The 27,047-nt window shown below is 39.3% G+C and overlaps 1 protein-coding gene across 1 annotated transcript in view; it reads left to right on the plus strand.

Moving 5' to 3' along the window:
* unc5cb (unc-5 netrin receptor Cb) overlaps positions 1-27,047 on the plus strand; it is a 123,080-nt gene that overhangs the window by 46,882 nt on the left and 49,151 nt on the right. The window contains exon 2 of the mRNA XM_062434780.1: positions 18,800-19,030. Within this exon, the coding sequence (XP_062290764.1) occupies positions 18,800-19,030 (231 nt within the window). The remainder of the gene's footprint in view (positions 1-18,799; positions 19,031-27,047) is intronic.

Raw genomic sequence — 27,047 nt, forward strand, 5'->3', positions numbered from 1 at the left:
TGGTTCAGGAGGTAGAGCGGTCGTCCTCCAATGGGAAGATTGGCGGTTCGATTCCCGGCTCCTCCGGTCCACATGTCGATGTGTCCTTGGGCAAGACACTTAACCCCAAAATTGCTCCCGTTGCCCCTTGTAAGTCGCTTTGGATAGTAAGTCGTCTGCTAAATGTAATGTAAAGTTAAACACACTTGCTTTCCTTAATACATACATACTCTGACAAAAAACAATGGAGGTGAAATGAAAAATCCATTTGTGTATCTGTGTTGCATTTCCAAAACATATGAGCGGTGCATATGGATGACGCAAGCTGATGATGTGCCTCTCCTTTCCTATACTTTTTTTTCTATTTACATCATAGCACTACGCTTCACCATGCATTCAGCACACTATTTGACATGCTTCAAATTGATATTGTATTCTGACACAGATTGTGACCAAGATTTTTTATTATAGGCATCTCACACAATGTGACATGCAATCATTGTCGTTGCACAGTCTAAAGGCGCCTTAACACATTGGTCTGTAATCTCTGTCATAGATTTTCAACAGTGTAACAAATGATTCATGTCATTTTCATACTCATCAAACACTTCAGTAAGCCCCTTGTGCCATGTATGGAAGCATTTTGCATTCATGTATTTCCAATCATTTATTCTTTATTTTCTCCTTTAATTTGTCACATGTTGTATGTGTGAATGTGTTTGAGTCTGTGGCACTGGTCACATGTGGTATTAAAATATGTCTTGGCTGTACAACTCCAAATACAAGTATGAATTCACCCAAAATGCACTGAGAGCATGTCAAGATCCGATCACTCAGGCCTCATTTTGAGGTGCTTGGGAATGCATGGGACCACATTTGGGACAAAGCTCCCAAACACAAAAACAAAAGTATGTACTGGAGGCAAGTTTCCATCTTGTTTTTTCTCTCTGTTGCTCCGTTTGCAACAATGCACTTTTGTTTCTTACATTTTCTTTTGGTTTTTGAGTGCTTTCCTAAGTCATTTCAACCAGTATACAGTTTTTCTCTCCAAAGAAAAAACAAATAATGTGTGCAGGGAAGTAGAATCTGATCATACTGCAAGTGGTCACTCAAGATATATATTTGAGATGCACTCTGCTTCCAGGTTTAAACTGCAATCTATCTCAGCCGGATATAGAAACAGTCTGGATGTATCTGATGCTGTGATAGCGGGTCTGAACAGGGTCAGAGTGACAGTATCTGTGTTTGTCCTCATACGACCACTTCCATTCGTGTTTATTGTACCATGACGGAGAAGGACAATTCGCTGGTATCTCTGTACCTCTGTTCTGGAGACTCACCTCTCATCCATGCAGTGATATCAGCGAGCAGCGGCTACTTGGCTCAGTAAGGGTGCAATCGATCATCCGAGCTGAATATGGTGTAGTGTCTGTATAAGAGCCAATGTGAAGGTGATACCCTATCCAGCTACTGCATGTTGTCATTCCTCTGCAAGTCGATATCGCGAGGAAAAAAACAACTTTAGAAAATGGGCTATTTTGTTGTTCTCCTAGAAGCCAATGTAACAAGCTTGATACAACCTATTATTACTTCTACTATGAATTAACTACAAGCAAGTACTGGTACATCCCCAAAACACCAAAGCCACTACCCTAGTACCATTGTATATGGGTCAATGACATATAAGGATTTATTTAAAAATAATAAATATGGGAATATCTATTGCAGTAATTCAAACATTAAGAATGTTGAGTACACATAAATACATATTAAAATAGTAAATTAGGTGTTTTATGTGTTTTTCCATCTCGATGAATTAGAACTGACCTTAAAAAAGTCATGTAGTGCGACCGTGATCTATCTTAAAATTAATTAATTTAAGTGTTTAGAAACAAATTATTTGCATGTCTTTTAAGTTGTTGTAAATAATAATCTCATATTTATGTTCTATAATGTCACAGTTTCCTTATTAAATGTATGTAAGACTTATTTTTTTACTGTAAATTGCTTAAAAATGATTAAAAAAAAATGTAAAAATACAATTCAGTTAAGCATACTGTATCAGTGATTAATATTAAAAGTGATATTTTACTCTGAATTTAATACAGTTATTGGTATTATTGGTCGCACCACATGATATTTTGTCACTTTAAATAACAGAAAAATGACTAATAACTTGTGGTTTTTGAAAAGATAAAGTGATTACATATAAAGGAAAGGTATTACATATATATGGTAATTTTTTTATCAATTAAACATTTTTCTAACTGAAAAAAAATGCAGTTGGACTGAAAATGTAGGCGTCACGTCATTGACCCATATGTCTCTACTGTAACCTATGTAGGGTACAGTATGTTGCATTTTCTCTTGAAGGCTTACAAAGCTCTTTCAATGTTATGCATAAGCACAGAAAGCATCCTGGTTATACCCTGGAATAAACATGCAGAAGGAAACAGAGCTATTAAAATACAAGGTTGAAAATTACAATTCCTCCTGAATTCCTGTGCAGCCCTTTTCATTTGAGTGAGTGAGTTCAGCCAGTATGTTATGTCCTGATACAAGGGAAATGTTCTTTAATGCACCATGTGAAATGATTAGTACAGTAGGTCGCAGTGTCAGGGATGCAAGCCCATTGAAATGTGGATTTACAATTGTGAATGTAGTCTGTATCTCAAGTGTTCTCATAAAAGCAGATGTGATATTAGCAGCATTACTTATTTTTTTTATTCATGAGAATATATGTCTGCTCCGCCTACTGCATGTGTGCAAGTATGACGACTCTCGCTCTGCACTGAGATGTGAGCCAGCAGAATGAAAGGATTATAATGTGTATATAGAAATCCATACTTATCCATTTAGTATAAATACAGTTCACAGTAGATCAGCTTTTTTTATACATGATTAGAACAGTTAGGTCTGTGGGAGTACAATAAAACCTCCAAAACACATTTCCTCATTAGAACATTTAAAAGACCATCTGATCTAATAGCGAGGAATCAGCTGTCGTAGTTTTTCTGAACAGTCTGTTGAGGAACTTGGCAGTCTTATCGCTAATCAGATGGCCAGAGTGGTTTTGGCCTGTCAAAACTTAATGCAAGCTATCTTCATCTGTGTTTTTGCCACAGTGTATTACAGTATTCTCAGTGGAAATGCTGTCATGGTTTTTTTTTTTTCTTAGAGCTCCATGCAACGCTTCACAGTAAGCAAAGAATTAGCATGTTGTACAACAGCGAGCTTGTGTAACAGTATTAAGATTTTAACAGCATTACAGCCATATCTAACACTTGAGCTGTTGGACTCAAAGCAGCATAATAAATTGCTGGAAAAGCGGATAGAGTTTGTGTTTTGCTTGTGTGTATGCATGTGTGTTTACAGTATATGTGTGTGTGTGTGTGTGTGTGTGTGTGCCTGTCATAACCCTCAGGGCCAGATAAAGAGTCATGTCTATTAGCTGGCTATTGCGGCTGGGGTCTCGCTTTTATTATCAGCATCATAAGGGTGGTGTGTGTGTGTGTGTGTGTGTGCCCTTTAATATATCACCTCTTGCTCTCTCTCTCTCCACTGATCCCGGGGCTAAGATTTATGAATCTGCATTACATCTGCCTTGTCACATTAATTCACCCATCACACACAGACACATGTACACACACACGCAAACCCACAGTAACACCATCAAAGCCTGCATTAGGACATACACCCATGTTTGGTGTATTACGACATACAGTAAATCCTGATCTTTTCATTTCCCATCACATCTGAGGTATTTAGTAGATGGCTGCAGGTACCTTTATTCATCCTAGCTGCAGGGTTGGGAACACATTAGAGGATGCCGTTCTTGAGAACTTCTTAAAACACTGTACATTTTTTTTTCATGGTTTTCTCACCCTGCAATTTGATTGACGAGAATGGCGAGAATTTGATTTGGTGGTTGATGTGTAGATGGAGGATGTGTATGTGTGTGTGTGTGTCTCAGGGGAGTAAGCAGGCGGACCAGATTCAGTGACAGACATGGAGAATAGACTGTGTGCTCTGGGGACTGTGTCTCACACATTCTGACACACTTCCAGTCTGTAGTGTCCTTCAGAGAAAGTGCTGCCAGGGATTTTGTGTGAGGATGGTTGGACATTTGAGTGCTTCAGGAAATGTATGTGTGAGCTGTGCGTGTGTGTGTGTATGTATTCTTGTTTCTTTATGTGTGAAGCATACAGTATACAGGTATGGGGGGTTGCTTATATTCTTCTATTAAATTGAATTTTCCTTGAACTTGTGCAGAAATGAGTAGTGATAACTGCCTTTTTTTTAATTTTCTGTCATTCTGTCATCATTCATACATCTACTCTATTTCTCTGGATTTGCTTAGGTGTTTATGTCTGTAAATATTTTTTGTTTCTATCTTTTTTTCTGCTTTGTGCAGCTCAAAGAAATACCCGAAAACCTGAATTAATATAATAACTGTCTGTTAAAACTAGAAGTGCAGCAATCAGAGTCTTGGTTAAAAGTCATGACAGCCATTAGATGAATGATGTGCTGTATAAGGAACAATGTAAAGAGGAAACATGTACCCATAGTAAGTGGTTGACTAAATGTCTCTTACTTTACAACTCTGCAACCTTTATGTACAGTAAGTATAGTAAGGCATGTGGTAATCTGCAGCTTTCACTCAGTGACCGCTCCTATCTCTTCAGGGTTAACAGTGAATAAATTCTCACCATTTTTTTTTATCCCTCCTCAAATTTTTAAATTGCTTGCACATTGGTGAAGAAATGGCATGAGAGCTGTGGGAAGATTTTCCATGCTGTCTCTGTGAATCTTTTTCTTTGTCTCTCTTCCAAGGTCATTTTTAATCACACACTATATCATGAAAAAGCTTTAAAACACAGCTCTCACTCAAGATACAGGTGAACTGTTTTGAGTTTTCCTTTTTTTGCAATATGATGCTTCCTTCTTGATTTGTAGTCTAATTTTCCTCCAGGGAGATGTGATTTTGAATATGATAAGATGTTACCTTTGAGGGAGGTCAGCCAGTGTCTTTGTTGGGGACTTCTGTTCTGATGTCTGGATTAAAGATGTTTTGAAATACCCTGTTAAATATGCCTACTGATGAATGCAACAGTTTTATCAGCACTTTGCTTTCACACTTCATTCTGTTGCTATAATAGTAGCTTATTGTGATGATTTGAGTTTTTTGGAAGGCATGATCCTGTGTCTCTATTGTCTTCTTTCTGTTTGCATGTTGTGTGCATTTTGGTCCTTTGGCCTTTTCACTGGTGGCAGAATGGGGCTGCCCGCTGCTCTGAGCCAATTAGCCAAAGTAGAGGCATCGCATCAAGCTTTTCGGGCACAGCGAGGGGTCAGAGAGTGCAACATGTCTCCTCTGACAAGAACCGCTCCACTCCATGGCCCACCGGTCGGTATGGGGTAGGGTGATGGCCTTGTCTGGCTTCGGGCACCCAGGGGTGTGACATGTGACAAGTGAATGGCCATGCCAGTTTGTGCTAAAAGGACCGGTCGTTATGACAGCAAGTGAAGTCAAGCAAGGGGCTCCTGTATGCAATGGCTGCTTTAAAACTGTACTAAAGTGTTTGTGCATCAGTGAATGTGTGTGTTTGGCAGTCAGTGGGTGGGCGTGGAGGCACAGGAGCATGACACATATTCATATTGACACCTGTCATTGAGGCCTTGAAGCAGAAAGACAGCAAACGCCAAAGCTGCATGAAGTTAATTGGGGTTTCTCTTCGGGCTGTCTGTGTTTTGAAGTCCCGTTGAACCTCTCTGGAAGGTGTTAGGTTGGACCCCCCACTCTTACCTTACACCCCTTTCCTCTCTTGTCTCTCCCACGGACTCTATTCAGAGAGCGATGTCTGTGCCGTATACTGCACCGCACTGTAAATTAGTCCCGGGTGGTGACATGGTGCTTGCTGGGTAATTTGGACAATGGGGCGTTTGACAGCTCACCCATCACAGCTACAGCGCCCCAGGGAGCCACTACTCCTCCTGAGCTTTTCCCCTCTCTCCTTGTGCTCTCTTCTCCTCCCTCGGTGCTGATGGAGTGACTCTCTAAGTAGCAGCATCATTCTCCAATCAACCACCAAAATGGCTTTTCATCCAGGAGGGAGCAAATGGGGGCAGGGAAGGGGAGGGAAGAGGGAAGGACGGGAGAGAACAGTGGAAAATGTGAGAGTGAGTAGAAAAACATTTAGAAAAGCTGTGGAAAAAAAGAGATTGTGAGATTTAAGCAGTGCAAGTGAATAAGCCTGTAAAAATAATGAGATCCAAAAATGAAAAGAAAGAGGTAAAAATGTGTCCTTTTATGTGACAGAAAGCTTTCAATTATTAACCACTTTAACAATGTGTAGACCAACAATGTACAATACCAAACACACAAACACATTGTCCAACAGTGTTAAAGACTATATTAAAAGAATTGAAAACATGCATCAAAGCAAAGTGACCTTTGCTCATCTGAGATGAAATAAATTGTTCTTTACACGTATATTTTTAGTTTTTATGACCTTTGTCTTGGTTACTGTTCAGTGTTTCATGTTTCCATGGCACAATAGGATTATTTTACTGCAGTGTTTATGCTAACACAATCACACATGGTCCTGCCCTACAACTTGTGCAATTTAAGTTATTAAGAGAAGTTTTTATTTCAGGTCCAGTTCGGCTTTATTTTTTAAGATGCATTTTTAGATCACTCATCCTCACCTTTCTATGAAATTCTCTTACTCTCTGTCAGTTATGGGTCTGCTCACTTCTGTGAATCACCAGTCTACATTTCATCATTTTAATCAACAATTAAAAAAACTTAAAAAAAATAGTGTTTATTGAAAATTGGATTTGTGAAAAATGACAAAATCTAGTTGAAAATCTGACTTGAAAAAATGCTATTTCCAGTAAAAAACTCAATGTTGCATAGGTTTTTAATAAATGTCTTTACTTTTCACTACAGCATTTTCAAAAGGCTCATTTCCATTTTTCTCTCCATTATCTGTAGTTTCTTCTGGAACATTCTGTTCTCGCAGCAGGAAACAAAACAGCTTATAGATATGTGCTGAAATAGAAATGGTTGAACTTTGAGTGTGTTGGGTTTTACCTATAAGTAAAAAAAAAAAGGAAAAGCAAAAATGATGCTTTGACCTTGCCTTTTCTGGCACTGTGATGTGACTGGACAGACAGTGGCCAAAGCCTAGCATGAACCTGGCAACCACCAGCTGCCTCCTGCCAGAGTACAGACAGAGAGGACCGAGTGAAGGTCAGGGATAAGGACCAGAACATGTAAACACCCCCAATGAGAAAGGCATGACTAGCAAAGAGACAGGAATGGTTTCAAATAAAAACAGCAGTGATGTGAAACTGTGGTCTGAAATTGATTATACAACTTGATGAGTGCTTGTACTAATTATGTTTTTTTTTAAAAACAAGATTCTCTTCTTTTGTGTCCGCGTTATAGCCTGAGGTCACTGTGGGAGATATAGTGAAAACACAGGGTACTGTTTATCGCTCAATGTCCATTTCTGGGAAGATACGCTTTAAATGCTTATCTCCAGGCCCACTCCTCAGTGCTACAACTGCTTTCTGTTCTGCAGCTGGTTTGCACTTTACCACACTGAGCTAAATCAATTTGTTCAGAATCATTTTTCCAATTACATCACATACTGGTAAAGATAAGACCCATGAATTGGACATCTCTCTAACGCCCCGATTGAATTATTTATTTGGTTTATTTGCAGGTTTTAGTGTGCATATAGGCTCCATCCAGGTCATTGAGATTCTTGCCTGCAGTGGCATGACTATGAGCTGTGAACTGATTGGCAGTTTAATGTTGGAGCCACCTGATTTTTAACTTTAGCGAACGTCTGCTTGTTTTTCTAGACTACTCCTCCCCTGCTAGGTTGTGTGATGGCAGGATTCCCTAGAGATGAAATATGAGTGTGCTTAGCACGCCCTGGCAGAGAGTCTCAGCTAGGACGGGGCGAGGGAGGGGTCACCGGCCCCCCTACAGTAATCAATAAATACCTGCTGCAGCCAAGCGAAAGATGGGTCCTGCAGACAATGTGTGTAGACACATTAGTGTATATAAAGCACTCGACTGGAAAGAGACATTAGGGTGGATGGAAGCTTGTGCTTATTTGCCTGTTTTTCATGGAGCTTCTAAAGGATTTGCTTTTAAAACAACAACCATACATATTGATTTAAGCCACTGGGATGAATAGGTCTTTACTTAATCCAATACTAACAAGTATTGACTAGAGAAATTCGTTTCCATTGATTTATGTTCACTCAATATAATGGGTAGGTGTGCTCAAAGCACATTTATAGCTAGATCTGATTGACAGTCTATTTATCCTGCTTCAATTGACATGACAGCTGAGTGGTTTATTATTCTGTTTGACCACTCATCTGCAAACCACCTCTTGTCCTTCCCCATCGCAGCATAGCAATACATTGCCTAGTAAAGCTTTCTGTTGTCTGCCTATCTAGCAAACTACTTTTCTCCATCTGGAGACAGAATAAACTGTATAGACTGGATGATGTAAAGGGTGACTGGAAAGAAAAGTTAAAGGGAGAGGGCGAGAGGGAAAAAGAGGAGAGCGAAGAGGACAAATAGGAATAAAACAGGAATGAAGAGGGAGAAGATTTATGTCAGTGCTCATCCTTTTTCATGCTTGACTCTCCCCTGATGGAAGGGAAACATTGGCCCCACTGATACAGTGTTTTCTTTGGGACAATAAATCTGCTTGAGTACAGATAGAATATAGAGAGCTTATCTTGCACAATGGTGTCAGAGCCCAGCATTCAAAAGCTGTTATCGCAGACACTCACATGCAATATATGATATAAGAAAACAGTGCTACAAATATCCTGGAAAGCTAGCATACAGGTGATAGAGCCATTACTGCACAGTGTTTATAGCATGCATAGAGCAGCACCCCCACACCATTTCTGTGGTTTTCTTTAGAAATTAAAATTTTTAATGTGTGAATGTTATAATTTATCATTTGAGAAATGAATAGATACATTAATAAAATAAACTGATTATTTGTAGTTTTAAAAAACACAAAGCCAAAGCAAGTGATGTGATTTGGACTATGGGTGCAGCACGCATTGAACTTTTGACATTACGTCCACTTCCTGTTAGCCAGAGTGCAATTTTTTGGTGACTTAGTACTAGTGAAGTGGGTTTATCATCATGTATAACAAGAGTGATTATGAACGTAATAAGGGCTAATTTAAGTAAACATTAGTAGTTACTGACCAGGGCCAAGAAACGTCAGAGGATGGAGATGAGGAAGGGGACCTGCCTGCAATTGCTGCTGACGATGCTTGCATTGCTGCAGATGATATTAACAATCACCCCCAACTGTGCCTAAGACAGCCTGTTATTCAAAAATACCCTGCACAGCCATTTAAGAATCAGCAGAACAAATTGAACAAAAGCTGGTTGGATCAATGCGTGGCTAGAATACAGCGTATCAAAGGACACAGCGTTTTTGCTTTGCTTGTCTGCATTTAGAAAAAAAAAATGAGGGCATGGGTTTCATTGGAATCAGCATTTTACCAACAATGGGTTCAACAACTGGCAAAAAGCAGCAGCATCTCTGAAGAGTAATCATGAAACTGTGTGGGACACAAATGTGCTATGTGCTATGGAGACATGCAGTGAGTTTAAACAGAAACAAACAAGTGGCTCAAAAATAGCAAACATACTTGACAAGAGACATTCAGCCTTGATTATGGAGAACAGAAAGTAAATGAAGGCTGTGTTGCAATGCCGACACTTTAAAGCTTGCAAGGGGATCTTACAGCAAAGTCACAGTGGGGGTTAGGAGTCATCTAATAGGGGTAATGCAATCCATCAGAGCATATACATTCACCATAACAAACGAAATTAGATTTTTTTGTGTAATGGGTGATGTGATACAAAAAGCAATAAGTGATGCGGAGTGCAGAGCACTTCGCTGGTTTGCTTTGAAAGTAAAGATGCTAGTAAAAAGGAACAGATTTCAGTGATTGTGTGGTATTTGCAGCCAGAGGAATTTTACATTTCACCCCAGCAGATGATTTAGAGGTTGTCTAACTACTAGCCAGCATCAAGCATACACTTAGTCAATGTTATATAGACTTACATTTTTGTGCTGGCCAATGCTACGATGGAGCATTGCTAATGTCAGGATGTAATAATGAAGTTCAGGAAAAGTACAGGAACCTGAGCCAACAGCACAGCACATGGTACTCAAGGAGCTATGTGACACTTACCGGGCATGCCAGTATAATGCAATCTGGGAAGTCAAGAAAAACTCTCCCAGCAATCCAAGCTACCCTGCGTGATATCATCGGCCAGTCAAACCTGCAGCGGAGGACAGAGGCAAGAGCTATCAGCACAATCATTGGCAAAAAGTTTGTTTTGCATCATATTCTTTTCAAGGATGTACTCAGAATAACCAAATTCATGGATCAGCTACAGTCTCCCAGTTTTCATCTTGTAGTGGCAGATGATCTGGCCCGGTCTGTAATCACTCCCATCTCATCAAAAGTGCACAGAGGACAAATGGAAAGAAATCCAAAAGCAAGCAGACGGCCTGTGCACGATCACAGGATTTGCAACAGAGACTTCACTACATGAAAGGAGCCCAAACTGCTTGACATCTGGAGGGTTTTGTTGTGGAGGCCCTGTTAGAAAGAGCACACTTAGACAGCATGGGTGACCTGAGAACGCACTCTTTCAATCCTGTTATAGACAGGTTGTTAATGGAGATAAAACGCTGCTTTTCAGACAGAGACAAATGATGTACTGAAAGGTGTGCTAACTCTAAGCCCCAAACACACATCTTTTCTAGATAAAGAAGGTATACTGCCCATCATGGTAAAGGGGGGGGGGGGGGATGATTCTAAGAGCCCATTTCTGACAGGGGCCCTAAAAATGTTATTTATTAACCTATCATCATTCATCAGTAATAGATATTAAAAGACTTATTTGTCATGTTTTTGCCAAAAAGAAAAAAAAAAAACAAGAAAAAAACTCTCTGTATTCACCTAATACCCCCTTCTGTTTTAAATGAAATGGTTTAGTCCCGCAACCAAACCAGGTGAAGTACTTGCTGGCAGTGAATTGCGGGGGTGAGGAGGAGTGGACCAACAGCTTCGTGAAATACTATCAGGGTTCCCAAAATTGAGAAACAAAGGAAAGACAGACAAGAGAGATAACTAAAAGGCCGGCATTATGTCACCCAGTTGGTGACTAGGGTCTAGTCCATGAATGTTAGCTTAGCTCCTCTTTTAGCCGACATTCATTCAATGCAGGTAAACTTTTAGTAATGTATTCATACTAACTAACTAGTTGTTCATGCCTCTGGTGCCAGGAGAAGCTCAGCAGCCCTTTCCCCCCATAATAATGAACCATCCCTTCTCCCAACTGAAAAAGGAGGTTAGCAGCATGGTGTTAAATGACATGATAACCGAAGGGGGTGTATGGGAATTTCATTTTTCTATTATTATTATATTAAAATAATGATTAAATCCTTTTCAATGATAAGAATTGGTAGTATACTTAGTTCAAAAGAGTGAGTCTGAATATATTTTGTTCATTATCTTCATTCTGCAAATGACAATGTTAATTTATTTTAATTGAAGAGGTTCATTTATGTTGAAGTTATATTTATTTTTATGTTAATCATTAATGTTAAGAGAATTTTCCATTTAAGAATGTTACCATTAACATTACCTGTAGACTGTCAAAAGCCCCATTAGTTATAGAGGGTATCAGTCTTATATTAAATAGTGAAATCCACTGTATGCAGAATGTTGCATGCATGTTAGTACTGGACTACAATAGAGTTGCAACCCTGCACAGTTCATTGTAAAGCTTTAAATGGGTCCACTGGGTTCTGGAGGTGTGGTTACAGCAATCGCACATGGTTAGCGTGTCCTGTGCCTGGTGGTGGGGGCCCAATGTGATACCTTTTCATGGGGCCCAAAATCCCTAGTGATGTTCCTGCTGCCCACGGTTCCTCATTTGTGAGGAAAACTTGTCTGCAGAGCACTTACTGTAAGGCTCACTAGCTACTGCAAACTATCAGGGACATACTGTCACCAGCACTCAGGAGTTTCCATCCCTCACGAGGTCATACAAAGATACATTTATAGACTGATATGCATATCTCTGACACTTCCCGTCACATCAGTAAGCTGTGAGCGCAATTTCTCTTGTCTGGGTCATTTGAAAAACTACAAGAGGAACAGCAATGGGGACTCTCGAATTAGTAACCTGGCACTATTGGCTATAAACACTAAGAGAACAAGTGCACTGGACGGCAACGAAATCATTGATGCCTTTGCACTCTACCAAAACAACAGAAGCATTGTTTTGTTATGAATATGTCTAATGGGAAGTGCATGATTTTTTCCCCCTCTGTTGCCTGTTATGAAAGTAATGCATTTGGTGGTTGAGGCACAAATCGTAACTCCTTATAGTTATCTCTATGTGATGCTCATTCATATAACATTGGGATTTTGAAACAGAATACTGTTAATTCATTAGTTGAGGTCTTGGTAACCTGCAGCATGAGTTTGTGATCTCTGTGAATCTGAGGCTGAAATCTGAATCTGACGCACAAACCTCTGTCTGTTTCTTTGCTGCTTGTGTGCAAGCTCTGTCCGTGGCATAATTGTGTGAAATTGTATATTCAGAAGTGTGTTTACGTAGGCAGGCTTGTGAACCTTACATCTATATCCCAGGAGCTGAATATCTTGGCTTGTAACTGTTGCAGAGAGGGTACTGTGTATGTGTGTGTGTGTGTGTGTGTATCGGGGGTGTTGCAGTAGAAATGAAACTGTGGCAGCCGGCATAGTAATGGGAAAACCTAAATTTCAGAGCACCCTCGTTGAACAGCCGAGCAACCCTCATAGCACCAGCAAAAGAAAAATCTCTGGCGCCACCACTGTTATGAAGAACATATCTGTTATGGTTGAACCGGCTAAAGTTGGGGAGTTTAAACAATTGGAATTCACACATTTCTATTATGCTAATTAGACTTCATTCCTGCACTATGGACTCTTCAAATGGCATGAAAAAGTCAATTTCCTGACTTTGGCCTACAGGCAGCTAGTATAGTCTTTATGTATTTGTGAGAATGCATTTTTTATGTTTGTCAAAACCACATCACTGTCTCTGGCTGTATTAATCATTCAACAATATAGATATTGCGTAATCTCATGACTTTTAAAGGGAATGTATCATGCACATTGCCAGGTTTATAATTAGAGTCTATCTTATCTTATACTGGCACTTTATTCAATCCCTCTGTTCAGCCTCTCTCTCTGAAACAAGCTATTTTAGCTCCTGTCTCTTTAAGCCTCCCCTCCTAATGAGCCCACTCTGTTCTGATTGGCCGCCTTCCAGAAGCTGCCACTCAGCAGACTCCCAGTTCAAAAATAATAGTCAGATTTCTTCTTTTTTGTAGTTCTTGACTCAAAATGGAAACGTCTCTTTATACATCCATATAATCCCAAATCTGATTTGAAATATGTGAATTGGACAACATGAACAGGCCATGGAACAAACTAAGCAACAAAGGCTACGGACCATAGACATCTGATATCACCAATATCTTTATATCAAATGTATTGTTGGCTTTATATTTTAATACATTTTTTACACACAATATGAATGGAGCACTCCAGTGTAACAACTGAGAGGGAGTAATTGCTGATTGCTATAAGTATATAATGTGTGTGTGGCTTTGCCTTAAAATACAATTTTGCAAGCTCTTTTTACATACGGGTCAATAACGTATAAGGATTTGCAACAACTCAATTTTAGAATAATAAAAACAAGCATATCTAATGCAGTAGTTCAAACATCCAGAATGTTGTGTACCTGACAATTCATATTATAAATGTGAAATTAAGTGATTTTAGTGGGTTTTTCAAGATTAATTGGCACTGGCCTTAAAAAAAAGTCATGTGGTGCGACCATGATTCATCTTGAAATAAATTAATTTACTTAACACGCTTCACATCTTTTTTCTTTTTTTTTTTACAAGTTTTCAGTAATATAAAGTGTTTGGAAACAAAGTATTTGACTTTTTTTTTTAATTTTTGTAAATGATGATCTTTTATTTATATAAGATATTTCAAGATGAATCATGGTCGCACCACATGACTTTTTTTAAGGCCAGTGCCAATTAATCTTGAAAAACCCACTAAAATCACTTTCAAATTTATAATATGAATTTTCAGGTACACAACATTCTGAATGTTTGAACTACTGCATTAGATATGCTTGTTTTTATTATTCTAAAATTGAGTTGTTGAAAATCCTTATACGTCATTGACCCATAAATCTTTCAAAGTCTTGTGTTGGCAAATTTTCCAAGGCATCTTTCATAAAAAAATCATCTTTGGCTCCTGTTTAATCAAGATGCTGGCATGTTTATGTCCTTAAGAGCAGTTGTGAAAGGGTGGGAGCGTTAGAGGAGCAACTGAAGCCCAGGACAAAGTCACCACAGCCTGCACACTGACAAGATGTCTAAAGTGCACTGGGATGTCCTGTCATCAGCTTTCACTGTTCTCAGCACAAGGAACTCATTAATGTGACTAAGGTATTGATAGCCCCTGATAGCAGTATACTGATTGCAGAGGTGAGGACTTATAATGCTCCAGGATGTATTACTGTAGCTCATTTCAAAGTATACTTGAACTGCATTTGGACGGATGCTGGATAATACTCTATAAAGCCAGCCGGTGCTCATTTCTTATGGGAACTATTGATGTAAGCTAGCCATTATGTCTTTATTGTGTCTAAGATCCATTGAAATGATGGTCGCCCAGACAATGCTAAAAGAAAATACTAACTTTAAGAAAAAATTAGGAGCATAGGAAACTTGGACTTTGCCTAATTGGACAGGTAATTTGGGTTTTGGCAACCTGTTTACTACATACTGAATAGTCCAAAGAACTCTAAGAGTACCTCCTCATTTGTTTGAAGTGAACACATCTGTGTGTATGTGTGTATCTGGTGTGGGTGTTGAGCATTTCTCTGCTCATGTATTTATGTAACACTGAGGTTCTTTTTTTAGCTTAAGATGTGCTTCTTTGCTCATACCTCTTCTGGAACTTTGTGTATGTCTTATCTTTGAAGACTGTGCTTTAATATGTAGCGATGCCAGTGTTATGAGCCTGGTTTGACTTTGGATTTGGTCGTGTCCAAAATGTCAATCATCCTTTAATATTGCTCCACTCCGACAGCTATTGGAGTGAGTTCAAATCAAGGAGGGGGCTGACTGCCAGGACCCCCTTAAACCTCTGTTCATTCCCATTTTTTAACCCTCCTGTTGTCCTCGAGTCAAGGAAGGAAGGGAGGGAGGGAGGGAGGAAGGAAGGAAGGAAAGGAGGGAGCAAGGAATGGGGGAAAGGGAAGAAGGAAGGGAGGAAGAAAAGGAAGGAAGGAAGGAAGGATGGAGGAAAGAAGGAAGGGAGGAACGTAGGGGAGAGGAAAGAAAGAGAGAAGGAGGCAGGGAGGAAGTAAAGGAAGGAAGGGAGGAAAGAAGGAAGGGAGGAAAGAGAGAAGAAGGAAAGAAAGATAGAAGGAGGGAGGGAGGAAGGACAGACGGAAGGAAGGAAGGAAAGAAGGAAGGAACAGTCAAAACAGATGGGGTCAATTTGACCCGGGAGGACGACACAAAGGTTAAGACTGGATTCATTCGATTAATTTCCATTATACTTTAGATTTCCTCTTTTTACAGACATTTTGGCTCCCTACCTGTTGAATTCACAGTCACAATGCAAGAAGGCACATTTCATTCATTCATTAGCTTCATTTTTTGAGGGCAATATTCAGCTCCTTTTATATTTAAAACTTTTCAGTAGTTGGGATGTTGAACTGATATAAAATTCAACTAATATTCAATTTGACTCTTAAAATATTCACTAATAAGACTTACAATGTGAATTAAGAAAACTCACCCTAATTACAGAGCAAAATACAATTTGAATAAAAGTGCTGCGAGGACATGTTTCATTAAATTTTAAACACTCAATATAGAGGCAATTTAGAAACTTTCTGATTAAAATCAAGCCACAGAATTACAAATGCTTGGAAAAATCCATATTGCATTTCAAACAAAGGAGTCATGCCATATTAATGTACCAATTAAAGGAATATGACACTAAATAAGCACCTCAGGATGCATATTTGATCTCTAGAAGTACTGTATGATAATATGTTCTGCATTTGTTGAGTAATAGACACAAAAACCCACAAAAACTGCATCATCTCGAACATGGCGATGCCCTAAAACCTCTAAACAATTTTATTATTAATTGTCTTTCTATTGCATATGGATGGAGGCAGGGGGGGAGCCAGGAAAACACTAATGTTTCTCTTTTGGTTTTTCGTTGATCCCAGTGTTCTGTTCACCAGGCAGGGATGAAGTAGGTGCTGCGGTACTGGGTGCTAGGTGGGGAGTGGGCAGTTGCGGGGTGGGGGGTGAGGTGGCAGTGTGATTGGTAAGAGTCAGGGTCTTTCATTTTGTCATGTGGTTTCTTTTTTTCATTTCTGGGCTGATTTTTCACTGGAGGGCTAGTTCCATTCACTTGAATTTATTATTTCTCGCAGTGAGGAAGTTGATGAATTCGAATATCTGTGAGCGAGTTTGTGTCTGCCTCTGTGCGCATTAATGCCTGCACGGGTGTATGCGTGTGAGTGTATGAGGCGCGCGTCTCTCCTTGTGTAAGGGAGCCACGCTTTCATGCTCATTTCAGATCTCTGTGCCTCACAGTTCGACAGAGCAAGGAGCCAGGAGGGAGAGAGAGAGAGAGATAGAGAGATAATGGGAATGGAGGGTGAAAGAAGGCTAACACAATCTTTAATGAGTTTCCTTGCCTCTCTTTGCCTGTTTCTGGGTCAGAGTCCCCTGGCTGAGCATGTGGGTGGACTGAGGACTATGGAGCAAAAACGAACAGACTAAGCCAAGGTCTGCTGTAATAGACTTCTACATTAAAGAGTCATCACCTCCATAAAGACGGATGAAAAGCTTGACAATGTTTCATGGTTTATTTCTTGTTTAGATGGTAAAAGATGAAGGCCATCAAAGCTTAGTAAGGAAGGAGTTACTCTTAAAGGTCATAGGTCAGCTTGGGCTTTATTGCCTGTGTGCAATTAACAGCAGATAAGGAGAAAAGAAAAGAGAGGAACTTTTACTGATGAAAAGCTTTAACAGTCCTCGACTCACTCACAGAAACATCCCACCAGAGCATTCACCAGAATCATACACAGACCCACTCTCTAATAAACATACACAAACAAACAAAAAACAATACACCTTCCTCTCCCATGGTGAGGGCGGGTTTGGTCATTTTCTGATTGGCTCCCTTTGCCCTTTCATTTCCCAGTAATCATCTTCCATCTCTGGCAAGTATGGAGGGAGAGATAACATTAGAGAGACATCATGGGGAGATATCTGTTCAACTGAGACATTATTTAGTGCTCTCAATGCATCCAGGAGGCAACTTCTGTCAGACAACAAGGCTCCAGCATGTCCACACACACACATACAGGACAGTGAGGCGGGAGATAGAGAGACATGGAAGAATTACTGATGGACTGATAAACACTTTTATTATCTGAACGGGTCTGTCTTCCTGTTTTCTGTCCTCCTGTGCTATGTTTCCGTCTGCCCAACTCCATTTCAATGTCTCCATCTAAGTCTGTCATGCTGAGTTACTCTCGCCATCTCCCTCTGTTTCTCTCTCTCTCTCTCTCTCTCTCTCTCTCTCTCTCTCTCTCTCTCTCTCTCTCTCTCTCTCTCTCTCTCTCTCTCTCTCTCTCCCTCTCTCTCTCACCTTGTTCTTCCCACTGTATCTCTGTCTCTATTACTCTCTGCCTTCTTTCTTTCACACTTGTGAATAATTGATGTCTACCGGTTCGATGGTAAGAATAGAACAGTTCTGGAGGTGACAAATGGGGTGGCGAATAGGCTTCATCCTCCTCTCTTCAAAGAGTTAGAAAGTTAACTGTGCTCGCTTGTGGGCGTGTATGCCCATATATTTGTGTGCATGTGATGTTTTGTGCCACTGTTGAGAGTTTGTTCATGTTTGTGTGTGCGCGGGCACGCATACACATGCAGCTGTGTGTATGTGATTTAAGACAGGGAGATGAAAGGGAGTTGTAATTACAGGGAAGCGTATCTGTCTACTGCAGAAGTATCCGAGGAATGGCACAAACTGGGCCAAAAGCCTAAGGTCATTAGATCTGCTGCATGTGTGTGCGCATGCATGCATGTGTCTGTGAGCTTGTGTGTGTGTGTGTGTGTGTGTGAAAGAGACAAAAGCAAAGAGAGAGGGCGAGAAATGGTAGACAGAAAGAGATCAGCTTATAACTTCAGTTCCTTAGAGTCAACCTCTGAACTCTGCTTCTCATTATTGGCTCTGCCTCCGTCTCGTTTCTCAGCAGTAGCTGGTTGTGGTTAGACCAAGCAAGGCCCAGTTTCTGTAAATCCATGCAGTCTTATTGCCTGAGAGGAATCCCAGAATTTCCTGCGCTCTAAAATACACTTGTGTAAACATTCCAAAATATCAAATGATAGGGATTTCACTGTGTGCTGTGCAAATGGATAATCCCATGCAAAGACTGTGGTTATAATACACTGTCCCACTGTCTCTTGTCTGCTTTCCTTTCTCTTTCAACCCACCCTTTCTCTCTCTCGTTCTTTCTGGGGCTTTCTGCCTCTCTTCTCAACCCCCTCCCCCCCCTCATCTTTCCTTTCATCTTTTCCTCTGTCCATCCCGCCATCCTGTTTTTCCATGTCTCCCTTTACAGTTGATGATGACTTCATTGGCCTCAGTGAGCTGCCGGAAACCTTTCCTTCGGACCCCCCGGAGCCGCTGCCTGTGTTTTTGATGGAACCGGAGGAGGCCTACATAGTAAAGAACAAACCAGTCAACCTGTACTGCAAGGCCACGCCCGCCACCCAGATCTACTTCAAGTGCAATGGCGAGTGGGTTCACCAGAAGGAGCACACTGTGGAGGAGCGTGTGGATGAAAACTCTGGTTAGTGAAGATCCACTACATATACATTCAAGTGTGCATCTAAATCAGTGAATGTGTTTTTTTGTACTCTACAATGTCCACACTTGGCAACATGAAGCATGCCAGGATGCATTCACTTCAAACGTGTACACACACTTGCAGAAAGACACAAAATGGTTTGTGTACTTATCAGTCTTACAGACCAGCTTATTTTATGTTGTCTGACATCACCTTGACTAAGAACATCTCACTGAAAAGGTCTCACTTTTCTTTTGGCATGCTAGCACCACCAATTCTATGGTGTGTGTGTGTGCCTTTTGCGTGTGCAGATGTGCGTTTATGTACATGTTTGTGAGCATCCAGCAGAAGTGAATGTAGTGAAGCTCCAGCAGGGTTGTTTTTTCGACAGAATTCAGCCCCTGAAGGCACCAGAGCCATTACACACAACAGCACAGCACTGATTGGCTGCATTCAGCTGCTGTATTGGAAATTGAGTTCTTTCTGTTGCCCACAGGTAGCAATCACATCGCATTTACCCTTTTCATCCCACTGTTTTACCACATACATGTTTGCACGCTCACGCTCACACACAGAGACACACTGACAGCTACTGCCTCACTTAAATGTGAATGTTTCAGCATGTGAGCACACACTTTCATACATTTAAAGCACCGGAAAACATTCTTTTACATGTTCTAAGTATCTAAGACAGCATAAAAGACAACAGCTAGCACAGATAAGAGTGCTGCAGCATAGACATAAGACACACAAGCAGATACACAGAGATGTGTTGCAAACCAGCACAAAACAAAAAAAGGGTATATTGGAAAACATCCTGAATTCCAAACTGAAATGCTTTCATCTTGACCTAGTGTACTTTAGGAAGAATACACAAATCTGAGGATATATTTTGTGGTTATCATTATTACAAAGAAAAGGTTTGAAGGTAGCAATGGCTCTTAGCCTTTGTGTCAGAAGGTTTTGTGCTAAAAGCATCAACATGGAAAACAACCCACACATCATACACGCACCCACTCCACACAGTCATATCCACAGGCTATTTACTGCACAGATATTCATTCATTTATGCTCACACACACACACACCACTAGTGGATGTGTGTGTGTGTGTGTGTGTGTGTAGCCTCTCCCACTCCATTGCTCTCTGATTTCCCCAGATTGACAGAAAAGGAACACCGATAGAAACTGGCCAACATGGTCAATACCACTGATAAAAGTAGCCTGAAGAAATTGGATCTCTCCCTCTCTCGTCTTATCCCTGTGTTTCTCTTTTTCTTTTATTCTCTCTCCGTCTCACTTTCATATTAGAGAGAACTTATTATCTTATGAAAATAAGACAACATGAGAGATAATATTAAGAGAGTGCAAGAAACTGAGAGAGATTGGACAGAGATTGCAGATATTGGTGTTCATTTAGGTTTTATACAGATATTTGATACACTCAACTAAGATGCTGTCATCGATACAGATACAGATGTATGTGTTAGGTGTGTTTACTTGGAAGAAATTAAACACACAAGCACTGTATTTGATGACATCACTACATCTCGTCAAATACAGTGCTTATGAAAGTATTCAACACCCTTTAGGTACTTTTTATGTTTTATTGTTTTTACAGCTTTCAAAGTAGATTTGGCTTTTTCTTGCCAACAGAAAAATCATTTAATGTGAAAGTGAAATCTAAAAGGTGATCTAAATGAAGTACAAATATGAAATGCAAAATGCACGTTGTCATAAGAATTCAGCCTCTCTAATAGGACACATCTGGGTCAATGACGTATAAGGATTTGCAACAACTCAATTGTAGAATAATAAAAACAAGCATATCTAATGCAGTAGTTCAAACATTCAGAATGTTGTGTACCTGAAGATCCATATTATAAATGTGAAATTAAGTGATTTTAGTGAGTTTTTCAAGATTAATTGGCACTGGCCTTAAAAAAAGTCATGTGGTGCGACCATGATTCATCTTGAAATAAATTAATTTACTTAACACGCTTCACATCTTTTTTTTTTTTTTTTTTACAAGTTTTCAGTAATATAAAGTGTTTGGAAACAAAGTATTTGCTTTTTTAAAAATTTTTTGTAAATGATGATCTTTTATTTATATAAGATATTTCAAGATGAATCATGGTCGCACCAAATGACTTTTTTTTAAGGCCAGTGCCAATTAATCTTGAAAAACCCACTAAAATCACTTTCAAATGTATAATATGGATATTCAGGTACACAACATTCTGAATGTTTGAACTACTGCATTAGATATGCTTGTTTTTATTATTCTACAATTGAGTTGTTGAAAATCCTTATACGTCATTGACCCATCTACATTATTTCCAATAACTAGGTAAATGGAGGTCACCTGTCTGTAGTCTAGTTGAGTTTCAGTTGATTGTAGTATAATTTCACCTGTAGGTTGAACTTTTGCCCGGTCAGTATTGTGACAGACCCTCGGCCTACAGCAAGCCACCCTTTAACAAGTGAGTCACTATGCAAGAAGAAGTGATGGAGGACACAGAGAGACCTTTGATTCAGTGTTGGAACCATAGACTGTATATAAAATGGACGTAACATCCGTGACGTCACCCATTGGTTTGTGGACTGCTGCTTGGAAGTGAATAGTTTCGGATCTGGGCAGCGCAATCTTGAAAATTTCCGGTGCATGCTGGGTAAAAAAAAAAACACGGATTCTACTTATATGGGCATCAGGAGGAGCATGAGGCGCCCTCCTGAACCTGTGAACCAATCAACCTGTCAATCACGACTTAGCCACGCCCTAATGCATTCCCTGCTTTATCGTCACATATAAAATCAGGGAGGCCAAAATGTCCCAAATGAACATCATACTGCATTGAAGAAGGCTTTAAGCTAGCGATTGAGACCATAAACACATTTTGAAAACGTTTACTGAGGTTAGAAATCAAGTGAGAAGTTGGTGAATTCTCCATTGACTTGTATAGAGACGGAAGTCCTTTTGACACCAAAACGGTCGCCCCCTGGTGGCCTTTTGATAGAATGCAGTTTTAAGTTACTTCCGCGTTGGCATCATTTCAGAGGACCAGAACTCCCCGCCTGGTTGGAACACAATAAAACATGAAAACTTTCAAGGGGGTGAATACTTCTTACAGGCACGGCATGACAGTGATTTTTAAGATGTTTGCGTCATGTTAAACTATTACCTGCAAAAAGCACAATTTGTGCACCACTAGCAGTTGCAGTGTAATCAGCCATATGTGGCTTGATTTACTGATATCCTTTCCCTGCACAATATTTATCACAGAACGAAACAATTCACCTGCAGCTCTCAGCAGGGGCTTTTCAAGAGGTTTCATGCTGGTATGATCCGGCCAAAGGCTTTTTAATCCAGTGGATGTGACACGCAGTGGGTCACATGGAATGAAAGCACTTGACTCAAAAATCCCACAAAAGTACATAAAGAACATAAAACTAATTGCCATCTCATGTGGTGTAATTGGACATTATAATTTCCCAAAAAACAGGTGATTACATGTGGAATATAATAGACCATTTGTTTGCATGTGTTTATCCTTTGAGCAGCAGCCAGTTAACACAATGAAATGGCAGAGTAAATAATGTGCTCGTCCAAAAAAAGGGGAAAAAAGAAAAAAACTTATATTTACACAGTTGACAGAATCGATTGCCATTGCACCTGTGGTAAATAGTTTTGTTGCATGTGACCATGAACCCCTCTGATGTGAATTAAGACCTGTTTTGCATGTAATTATAGGGACACGCATGACTGGCGAAGTCATAGATTCAGATCAGGTGTACAAAACGTGGACTTAGTCAGAGAAAAGCAGTGAGAAAGAACCATGCGTGATGGCAATTTTGACAAATAGCCTCCTCTCCACAGTTATGATTTATTTTTAGACTCTCATCCTGCTGTCACCTGCACACTGCAGCGTTCACCTCCTACAGTGGAGGGCAGGTTGTAGTCTCTTGTGAGCAAAAGGAGCATTGATCTGAGCAAATGAGCAGCAAATTAATTATAAGTAGGTGAGGCTAAAGTAATATGCACTGGAGACAGCTTGTCACTCTCTTTTAAGATATGAGCTACAAGATAAAACAGAAGTGTTCTTCATCTGGCCAAATAATCAGAGCACTTACCTCCTCCCTCCTCCTTCAATGACCGGTGCCTCCTCTGCTGCCTGACTGGTTTGATCAATAATGTTAGCCAGTGCTAACAGTAAGGAGCTACGCTAGCTCACTTTAATGACCACATTAATAATGAATCATCTCCAATGAGGCACCCTGCTACAGCCAGCCTATTAATGGGACATATTGTAGAATCATTTCTACAGCTAATGGCCACATTGACAGGGTGTAAAGTAGCCCCTCATCGCTGGCCCTGACATAGTCCACACTTGCTTTGCCCCTCTTGATTTCAAATTGAGTGGAATTCTGTGTCTGTTTTGTTCTGTTGTTTTCATTGTAATGCTATACAGCATACTATGAGCCACTAGCTGAGCTAACATATGAAGTCACTAGATGAAGTCAGCAGGCTTAGTTCACAGCACTGCTCTTCTGCTTAACGGATCGCTCTGATGTGTTTCAAGTAAAACACATCATGGAGAGTTTAATCCAGCTTTAGTAATAGCTATGAAGTCATGAATGACTCTTAATGTCGTCATCATCGTGTTAGGTTATGTTACACTACAGTGGGCTAATTCTAACTACATCAGACAGTTAATTCACCAGCATAGAACCTACTTCAGAAACAGTCTGGAGCACAGACAGAAAAAAATTAGCCGATTCTGGCGCGTGTTTTACACCCTCAGAGAATTCATATCTACTTATTGCTTCCACTATTGATTTTCCTTCTGTTACTCAGTGTGTGATGTTCTCCCAACATTACATCCATCCTTGACATCCTCAAACTAACAATACACATGCTGTCTCACACCCACATCCACACACTCGCTCAAGCATACACAACGACGTACAGTACACACTTGGACTCACACATCATGCATTGAGGCACACATGCAGGCAGACTCACACAGCAGATGTGGCTGCTCCTCTGCCTGTCGGCGCACTGTGTAAATTTTACATGAGAGCTAAGCTGGTGTGTGGGATGTCACTGTGCCTGGTGTGTGTGTGTGTGTGCCAGAACAAGGATGCTGTGTGAATGCACTGAACCTGAAGTAAAATGGCATGTTCATTTTTTAAACATCCATTCTCTATGCATTTTTCATTCAACGAGAAATGAAGACACCTACTCAAACTGTAGAGTAGATCCTGAACCTTTGTACAAATCGTGGTCATCCAGGAAAGGAGTATAACGGTTATTAACATAAACATAAGTATTTCCATTGTGGTAGTTGAAGCGACCATTCCTATCCTTTTGTATATTTTCTGATATAAAGTCTTCCCAGTCAGAAACAATGATATACATGACAAAGAAGAGTGCAAAACTAAACTGAATTAAATGCTAGGGAATTTAAAAGAACGATTGTTTGATAGTGTCACAACGTACAAGAATGACACATTATGTGTGACTTGTAATTTAATGCAATTATTGCACAATCGTCCTCTGACTTCATTTTAAGGTATATGCATATATTAGTAACCTGACATGCTTACATACAATTTAAACTACCGTAATGCTTCCTTCTTCAAATGTAGATTACTGGCAGAGGTTCTCAGTGTGTCTTAAATTTGTTTTTTTTCCTGCAGTTCAGCAGGTAGTGAATCACTGTGTGTAATAAATTAGATTTCAAGCAAAGATTAGGATACTGACTGATTGAACCCCAGGATACCGGTGAGTCAATTTCAAAGCAGCACATGATAATGTTGTCAAATCAACAAGATATCTCTTTAGTAAACTATTTGTTTATTTTTAAAGTGATGAAGTAAATTGTAAAACAGTTCAATACATGTAGCACTCAGAATAATTGATTTGCTTGTCTTAGGGGCCGTTTTCAGGCATGTCAACATAAAAACACAGCTGCAGCTAATAAAATCAATGAAAACAATAATGAAGAGTTTCATTGAGGTGAGTTTAACACTGAAAATATTACTGTTATTGCAATATTTTGGCAAAAGGCACACCGTAATGAAATCTTATTATTGATAACTATTGTTAGCTGCAGCTGTGTAGCCCCTAGCACAACACTGTATCTAGCCTAGTCCTTGTCCTAGTACAACTGTTTAAGAAAGAAAGAGAAACATACCTGACCTTAGCATGTCGGTGTTTGATAGTTTGATGGCTAAGCTAATAATTTGCCAAAAAACAGAAGTTTTAGGATTTGTGTTTGTGGTTTTTTGTCAAAAGCTTCCTCCTCCTCCCATTTTCCTCAATACCACTAACACACTAAATGGAACTAAGAGAGACTATAAAAACACATCTTGCTCATGGGTCAATGACGTATAAGGATTTGCAACAACTCAATTATTAGAATAATAAAAACAAGCATATCTAATGCAGTAGTTCAAACATTCAGAATGTTGTGTACCTGAAGATCCATATTATAAATTTGAAATTAAGTGATTTTAGTGGGTTTTTCAAGATTAATTGGCACTGGCCTTAAAAAAGTCATGTGGTGCGACCATGATTCATCTTGAAATAAATTAATTTACTTAACACGCTTCACATCTTTTTTTACAAGTTTTCAGTAATATAAAGTGTTTGGAAACAAAGTATTTGAATTTTTTTTATTTTTTTTATTTTTGTAAATGATGATCTTTTATTTATATAAGATATTTCAAGATGAATCATGGTCGCACCACATGACTTTTTTTTAAGGCCAGTGCCAATTAATCTTGAAAAACCCACTAAAATCACTTTCAAATGTATAATATGAATTTCCAGGTACACAACATTCTGATGTTTGAACTACTGCATTAGATATGCTTGTTTTTATTATTCTAAAATTGAGTTGTTGTAAATCCTTATACGTCATTGACCCTTATATAAAGGCTAGTCAAATGTCATTTGGGTGGTTAAGTGACAAGAAGTAAGACTAGCTCACTAACAGTAGGCTACTTACAAAATACAGCAGCCTTTCAAGGTACGATGATGATAGATGGTGATAGAGTATTTTTTTTAAAGTGCCTGCCCTTTTACAAATCACTGTCATGGAGGACTTCTCAGATGGTTCTGTGTAACAAACCATCTGGTGCATCAGGTTAGTAGGCTACAGCGACCTTTGAACAAGCTCCAGTCTAGAACTAAATGTTTTGGCCTTTTGACAACACAGTCACATCATTAATTCCACTACTGTCACCTGTTTGAATTGGCACGCAACCTGTGCAGCACTTTTAATTGGTGTGTTGTCCGGTAGACACCGGCCTCACCATTCACTTTGACTTGGCATGTAATGATGTGAACTGAGGGTGTTAGGTTAGGTGATGTTGGAGAAAACTACAGTATATAAAAAATATTTGTACAATATAGGCATAAGCAATAAGAAAATGCAAAATGAGTATATGGGTCAATGACGTGACGCCTACATTTTCAGTCTAACTGCATTTTTTTCAGTTAGAAAAAGGTTTACTTTCATAAAAAAATACCATATATATGTAGTACCTTTCCTTTATATGTAATCACTTTAACTTTTCAAAAACCACAAGTTATTAGTCATTTTTCTGTTATTTAAAGTGACAAAATATCATGTGGTGCGACCGATAATACCAATAACTGTATTAAATTCAGAGTAAAATATCACTTTTAATATTAATCACTGATACAGTATGCTTAACTGAATTGTATTTTTACATATTTTTAATCATTTTTAAGCAATTTACAGTAAAAATAAGACTTACATACATTTAATAAGGCAACTGTGACATTATAGAACATAAATATGAGATTATTATTTACAAAAACTTAAAAGACATGCAAATAATTTGTTTCGAAACACTTAAATTAATTAATTTTAAGATAGATCATGGTCGCACCACATGACTTTTTTAAGGTCAGTTCTAATTCATCGAGATGGAAAAACACATAAAAAACTTAATTTACTATTTTAATATGAATTTATGTGTACTCAACA

This window comes from Scomber scombrus, chromosome 15 (assembly GCF_963691925.1).
Source record: "Scomber scombrus chromosome 15, fScoSco1.1, whole genome shotgun sequence".
NCBI lineage: Eukaryota > Metazoa > Chordata > Actinopteri > Scombriformes > Scombridae > Scomber > Scomber scombrus.